The sequence below is a fragment of the Grampus griseus genome (assembly GCF_964374135.1).
Source record: "Grampus griseus genome assembly, chromosome: 1".
In the NCBI taxonomy this organism is placed as follows: domain Eukaryota; kingdom Metazoa; phylum Chordata; class Mammalia; order Artiodactyla; family Delphinidae; genus Grampus; species Grampus griseus.
Window position 1 is genome coordinate 65,789,431 of NC_139017.1, and position 6,961 is coordinate 65,796,391.

Sequence of the window (6,961 nt, forward strand, 5' to 3'; positions counted from 1 at the left end):
GCAAAAATGCTTTCTTGCCCCAATTCACAGAAGGACTTACATAGTTATAGCTCATACTACCAATAGGAACCTGAGTCTCTCAAAAACCTGCTGCAAAAACTCTCGTCACCTCTTTCCAAACCAGGTTACAAGTCAGCTGCCCTGGGGAAATAATAGCTATGCCAAGAAGAAAAAGTCATCTCCTGAACACTGACTTTTAACTGCTGAACAAAGTTAAACAGGCTGTTTTATTATCAGGAATTCTTGAAGCATCGAATATACTAATTGATTTGCTGTGAGATCTATGTCGTAGGTCAAGACCAGCGTGGAATTTTGTGTGTAGGGCTCTGTTTAAAGGCAGAGAAGTAAAACAAAAGTAGCAGTATAGGAAATAGCATGCAGTGAGAGTAGTATCTGTTTATGAATAAGTACCCTGGGTCACAAAATAAGATTTATTTCTTACTGTAGGTTGTGGTTAAACATTTTTGGAAGCCACTCTAATAATGCACATAGAGAATCTCCCAGGAAGGTATTTAGGTCTGTACATTTCCCCAGCCTGCTGGTCAGGGCACCTGGCATACAGCTGAGAAATGCTTCTCAAGTTGCCTTCCTGGGTATTAGAGTCTCACTGACAATTCTGCCTAGTTCTGAAATGTTCTTGCTAACAGACACAGTCAGGCAGACCAAAATTGACCTGCCAAAACGTCCAACCACTCAGAATGTCCTGGGGACCAAGAACACAATAAGAATCATGACTTGCAACATTCCTCACAAAGATGAAACCTTCTTTCATGACATGGCTGCAACACGCCCTTTCTGTCTTCATCCTTCTCAACACCCCCTCATCTCAAGTTATCCTACTGAGAGCAAAACTAGGCAAAGTAATAAACACCTTCCTTCTAATCAGTTCACCTAGAAGACGGAAATTACCTTGAAAAGAGGCCACAGAAAAGTGCTTTGATATTTAGCTGTGGATTAGGCATGATCCCAGCATTTAGATATACATAGTCAAATCTCTGAAACCTGCAAGTAAAACCAAGAAAAGATCGTTAGTTATCTCTTTGAGCAACTAGAATCAAGAAGGCCTATGAAGGACAGAAAGTACTTTCTGAACCAAAAAGATGGCCATAGCAAGCTAAAGCATCAGTATTACATTCTCAACAGTTTTTCTTTAGCCATGGTAAATATTTGAGTATTCCTTTTTTTGATGGTGGCTTCAAACAGAATTTGGAGAGCTATAACGGGCTTTGAAGTCCAATCTTCTCTGATCAATGCCCCTTCCAGCTTAGTCCTCCCAACAAGGCACTGAAGCAACTTTCTATTAAACCCACTCTCCTTCTGGTCTTAGAAAGTTTTTTGCATTTTTTTTTAATTCACATCTTCCCTCATTGACAAGTGAAATCTATATAATCTGATCCATCAGTGCTGGAATCTGAACGCCAAGATATCCACTAGAGCATTAGATCCATGTGGAAACCTCTCCTTGTTCATGGCCAGGTGCTCTGTGTCATAAAATGATGAAAGCTCACAAGAATACAGTGAGATTACAGAAGCTGAATGGGGGTAAGGTGCTTCCGATAGGCTCCCTCCAGGACACGTGTGAAATGCTGACTTGCGAAGCCTTTTTCACCAACATAAACCTTGATCTAAGTGTATTCTTTTTGAACTAGATTCAAGGTAAGTAGAGCCCGTGCTCATTACACTTACAGACACTATGAATATTCAAAATGTCGCCTAGAATTCTGTGCACCACACTGTCTCCCTGTCCTCCGTATAATCCAGGACAACACGGGCCACAGCTACTAAAGCTGGTACCTCAGGATCATACATGGTTACCAATACACACCACACACAACATTTCCTGATCATCCTATAAGTAATCAACAGCCGCATGGCTCTAATTATAAACTGTTTAAATTGCTCATACTGATACCATCAGGTTATCCATGTAAGAGCCACAAAGACAGTATGGGTCCAGCTATTGCTAGTTGTTCCATTATCTAACTTGCAAACTTTCATCTAAGTATACTCACAAATCTCGCTGGGAATGGAGAGGGAATGTGTAGCAAAGAGTGGAAATGGCAAATTTCCAAATTCAGGTCTGGCTGCAGTTAAACGGCATAGTACCCTTGAAAGCTTAAATGATTGACACAAGTGCTCTATTCTGGATAAAACAGAACCACTATTCCTTATCAGTTTTCAGCGGCACAAATCTAATAGAACAGAGTATCACAGGTGGAAAGACCAGCATCAGGAACGGTGCTGCTTCAGCCAACTGGAAAGGGCCCTTCTCAAGCTCTCTTAGCCTCTAAATTTAGGTCCACAGTCGAAGATATCCATTTGGGCCATGAAGTGCAAGACATCCTTCGTATAAGCAAGAGATCTATCTGGACACTGTCACATATTCCCAAATTTGTCAGTATCACTACAACCATCATTTCCTAAATTCGGATAATACCACCCACCTCAAAGAGAGTTGTTTTGAGGATTAAATAAATACATCAACGCTGCACTTATATGCTGACAGGCAGCTGGGACAACTCATCATCCTAGTGCTACCTTCTTCCCCACAGCCTCCCCCCTTACGTTTGGGTCGAATTACTAAATATCTTACTAAATACTAAATTACTAAAACTGTGATAACCTATCCTGAGCCTTTGAAGGCAGTTGAGAATAGTCAGTACTATGAATGTCGCAACATGAAATCTCAAAACTGTACTGAAATGGGCTACGACTAACTGAGGATGAAGGTTCTATTCTGCTAAACAAGGAAATAACTAAATCTATACAAAACAGGATGAGAGAGCCAACTGGCTGAGAAGGTTTGGGGACAGAAAGCCTGCAAACACGACTTGAAACTCATAAATGCTCTCCCGACTTGAGGGTTTTTAAATCAGCAAGAACACTGACTGTATAGTTTCACAGACTTGGAGACAAGTTATGGAAAAGTAGATGTGAAACCTAGAAAAGCTCAGTTTTTAGAAAGACAGTGTGACAGAAAATTCTAGGAGCTCAGCAGTAGAGGAGAGCAAACCCTCATTTACAAAGGGCTAAGGCTGCAGGGAAAACTGTGCCGAAGAAAACCAGTTTCACTTTGTAACTTGTACATGTGGAACAGGGTAATGCAAATTGCTATCAATAAACATATACAAAATGCAAACTATTGGGCTTCCCTGGTGGCGCAGTGGTTGAGAGTCCACCTGCCGATGTAGGGGACAGGGGTTCGTGTCCCGGGAAGATCCCACATGCCACGGAGAGGCTGGGCCCGTGAGCCATGGCCTCTGAGCCTGCGCGTCCGGAGCCTGTGCTCCACAACAGGAGAGGCCACAATAGTGAGAGGCCCCCGTACCGCAAAACAAAAACAAAACAAAAGCAAACTATTATTCTTCAGCCAACGCTTTAACCAAGAAGGTCTTCCTTATGTATACTGAAGTTCATTTTATTGTCCAAGGAAATAAAGCAGCTCTTGCTTTGTAAGGGCCTCAATTACAAAAATATAATTAATAATTTATTGTTTAAATTAAATGACTGATTAAATTTAATTATTCCAGATATTGCTAGGACTCAGCATGGACTAGTGCAGGGTTCTTGACTTTTTGATCATAAATTCCTCTTAGAATTTAATAAAAAGCATGCCCTCTCTCTCCAGAAAAATGCATTGTGCACCCATATGCAATTTATTGTACACACTTTCTGGGAACTTATACATCCAAGGACTCTATCCCTTCATATACTAAATATTTATCAAATGTTTATTACATGCTAATTACTGTCCAGGTATGAAGAAATTTTTAGTGGCCTGGGGAAGTTTCTTCACTTGTCAGTACCTGCCCTACCACTTAATGAAGTTCTTATGTGAAGGAAAGATGCAAAAAATGCATTCAAACATCAAAGGACTTACACTAACATAAAGCTTCACAACTGACCACATGTCAAAACACACTGAGAAATTAATCTTCATGGAATGGTCATGATTTTGACTGAGAATGAAATTTTGGTACTGAGGCAAGGCAATAACGGGTCACTCTATACAGATTTCCTCAGCGTAACTTCTTTTTATACTGCACCTATTTCTTTTTTAGGTTTTCCTATCCTTTCTTATTCTATTAGCTGTTGTGTTGCACAATCACATGAGAGAAAAGCCATCCACAAGAGGCATACCTTTGCTTGAGCTCCTTGGAGGCCTGGAACACTGACGGCAGGCTGCTGACATCCACCTGCACAGTGGAGACCTCGGCGGTGGGGTGGGAGGCCAGCAGAGCAGTGCGGACGGCTTCCGCTTTGCTCATGTTCCTGCACGCCAAGCACAGGTGAAGCTCATGGTCTTCCTCCAGCAACCGCCTGCAGAGGGCTAGGCCAACGCCACTGAAAGGACAGTTCAGATACAGAATATGCATTCAATGAGATGGTGCCAAATAGAAGCATTTCTCCCTGGCTCAGAAGACTGATTTTGTCAGCTTGAGCCCCAACCAGGAGCCCAGGTAGACAGAAAGAATTCAAAAATTATGTATATATGTGCCACATCTTCTTTATCCATTCATCCGATGATGGACACTTAGGTTGTTTCCATCTCCGGGCTATTGTAAATAGAGCTGCAATGAACATTTTGGGACATATATACACTACCAAACGTATGGTAGATAGCTAGTGGGAAGCAGCCGCATAGCACAGGGAGATCAGCTCGGTGCTTTGTGACCACCTAGAGGGGTGGGATAGGGAGGGTGGGAGGGAGGGAGATGCAAGAGGGAAGAGATATGGGAACATATGTATATGTATAACTGATTCATTTTGTTGTAAAGCAGAAACTAACACACCATTGTAAAGCAATAAAAAAAATAATAATGTTGCAATAAAAAAATGTAAAAGAAAAAAAAATTATGTAAAGAAGGGGGAACCCTCCAACTCTAATAGTCACTGGCTCAGGACGCTGTCCCGTTTGTGTCTCTTTCATTCTGCAAAAGCTCAATGACCCAAATAACTCGACTGCAAATCAGAGTTCTCCTTTAGCATTTCTTTTAAGACAGAGTTTATCCTGCCAGTAGTTTTCACTTTACACTGATTATGACACTCATGAAAGTGATTCAGTACATCACCAGCAAATGTGGAAAAGAACATCTTATTAGTGTTTTCCAGTGTGCATGTTTTACTCCGCTAAGTTCCTCGAGGGCAAGGGCTCTACTATCTGTTGGTATCATGGCCAGTAGCAGGAGCACCAGAAATTCCTGATAAGGAATGGATGAATCTTTCAAGGAAAAGGTATAAGTAACATGGCAGGAGATACAAGTCCCTCTCAACTGCTACGATTGAATAACCAACAGGAAGAGAAAGAACTCAACATGATTAAGTAGAAGATAGGAATGGGACATATAAGATGGGTACCAGGAGAGAGAAGCAGGGATGAGTACAAGTGTCAAAGATAAATGACCTCCTTCAGAAAGAGCATTGTGAAACCACATAATGGGGACAGCATTCAGACCAGGTTGGCTGATAACAATGAAAACCTGGGTAAATGGGTTTTCTTCCAAGACTTAAGCTGATTCCAGGCAAAAAGCCTAGTACCATCAGTAACCTGAGCATCAAATATAGCTATGTTTATTCATCCCCACTTGAGAATAGGCCTTTACTACAAATATACAACTGCACGTATCACAATATTTGTAAAAGAAACAAACACACAAAATCAAGTCTGACTTATTTAAGCAACTTCCACATAGGAAGCACCGAACCAGTTGTTAAAGTTACTCAGGTGAGGGCACGCTAAAATTCTGCCCATTACAGACACCTCTTAGTCAACATGGACATGGCCAGATAACTGAAAGTGAACTAATTTTAAATGACATTTAACATATCCTCAGTCTTAATCCCCCCAAAACTCTAAATGCAACAATTAGAAAAATGGTTTGGTTACTTTCATCCTCCACACACTGTTCACTTAATAGCAAATGAGAAGTAAAACAGGCACTAGAAGAGGCTGAATCCAAATGCCCAACCCTGGAGTAATTACTCATTGGCAGTATGGTTATTTGCACTCCTTTCATGCCTTAACAGGAAAAAGTTGCTTTTCTCTGAGTTTCTGAAGAGTATATATACTAGGTGTCTAGCACGGTGTTACATGGAATGAGATTTTTCCCCCCAGTGTTCTAACGCTCATGGACGCTGAAATTTACCTAGGGCCAGAAGCCTAGCACAAAAAAAAACAGCTGGAGTACAAAATATGGCAACCTGGTCACGATTAAATTACCAGTGATGAGAAAGTCAAAGACGGGAAGGAGGCGAGGTCTGCGTGGGAAGCGCCCTTTCCCTGGATACAGACAGTATCGTCATTGAGAGACTCATCTCTTAGTGGCGCTCTAGTTTTCTTTCCGCTGTCATGTTTAATTCAAAGCACCAGTTACTGAGCCCCTCACTGGGCCGACAAGTCCGGTACCTCGCGCAGTGGGGGACCCAGGGAAGAGCGGGCCAGGGTCTCGGCCATAGTCCCCACCGAGGCAGGGTCAGCGACGGGAGCACCCAGGGTCGGTCTGCGGCAGGTCCTCCTGGCCCGGTACTTCCTGCTCCCTCGGACCGCCCCCCCACTCCACCCCGCCGCCGCCGCCAGTATCGCGATGGAGCCCTCACCTGCTCGCCCCGGTGATCAAAACCACTTTCCGCATGGTCGCGCACCCTATCACCACGCACCCTGAAGCAGGTACCGCGCAAAGCTTCTCACAAGTATTATACTTTGACCCGTATCCCCGCCCCGGCCGCGCCCCCAGCCCTTCAATCAGGGCCCGGCGGGGCCCCGCCTCCCTTTGCGTCATCTACTTCGCGCTGGGCCCCTCCTCCATCGCAGCCCGCCTTCCGCTCGCGGCGCGGGGGCGGGGATGGAGTGAGATAGGCCGAGGGGCGGAGCCGCATGTCGCCCAAGGCCCAAGCCAATCCGGGCTCTCCCCGCCCCTGACCCTGCTCGCCCCGCCCCTCGGCGGAGCAGGTGTCCCGCCCC

The 6,961-nt window shown here is 43.9% G+C and overlaps 1 protein-coding gene across 1 annotated transcript in view; it reads right to left on the reverse strand.

Annotated features, from left to right (window-relative positions):
* The window catches only part of HSD17B7 (hydroxysteroid 17-beta dehydrogenase 7), a 33,184-nt gene extending 26,467 nt beyond the window's left edge, over window positions 1-6,717 (reverse strand). Inside the window, exons 1-3 of the mRNA XM_082658929.1 lie at window positions 6,598-6,717; window positions 4,141-4,344; window positions 910-1,002 (exon numbers count right to left, since the gene is read on the reverse strand). Coding sequence (XP_082515055.1) covers window positions 910-1,002; window positions 4,141-4,344; window positions 6,598-6,632 — 332 coding nt within the window. The 5' untranslated portion in view covers window positions 6,633-6,717. The remainder of the gene's footprint in view (window positions 1-909; window positions 1,003-4,140; window positions 4,345-6,597) is intronic.
* Window positions 6,718-6,961: the final 244 nt, after the last annotated feature.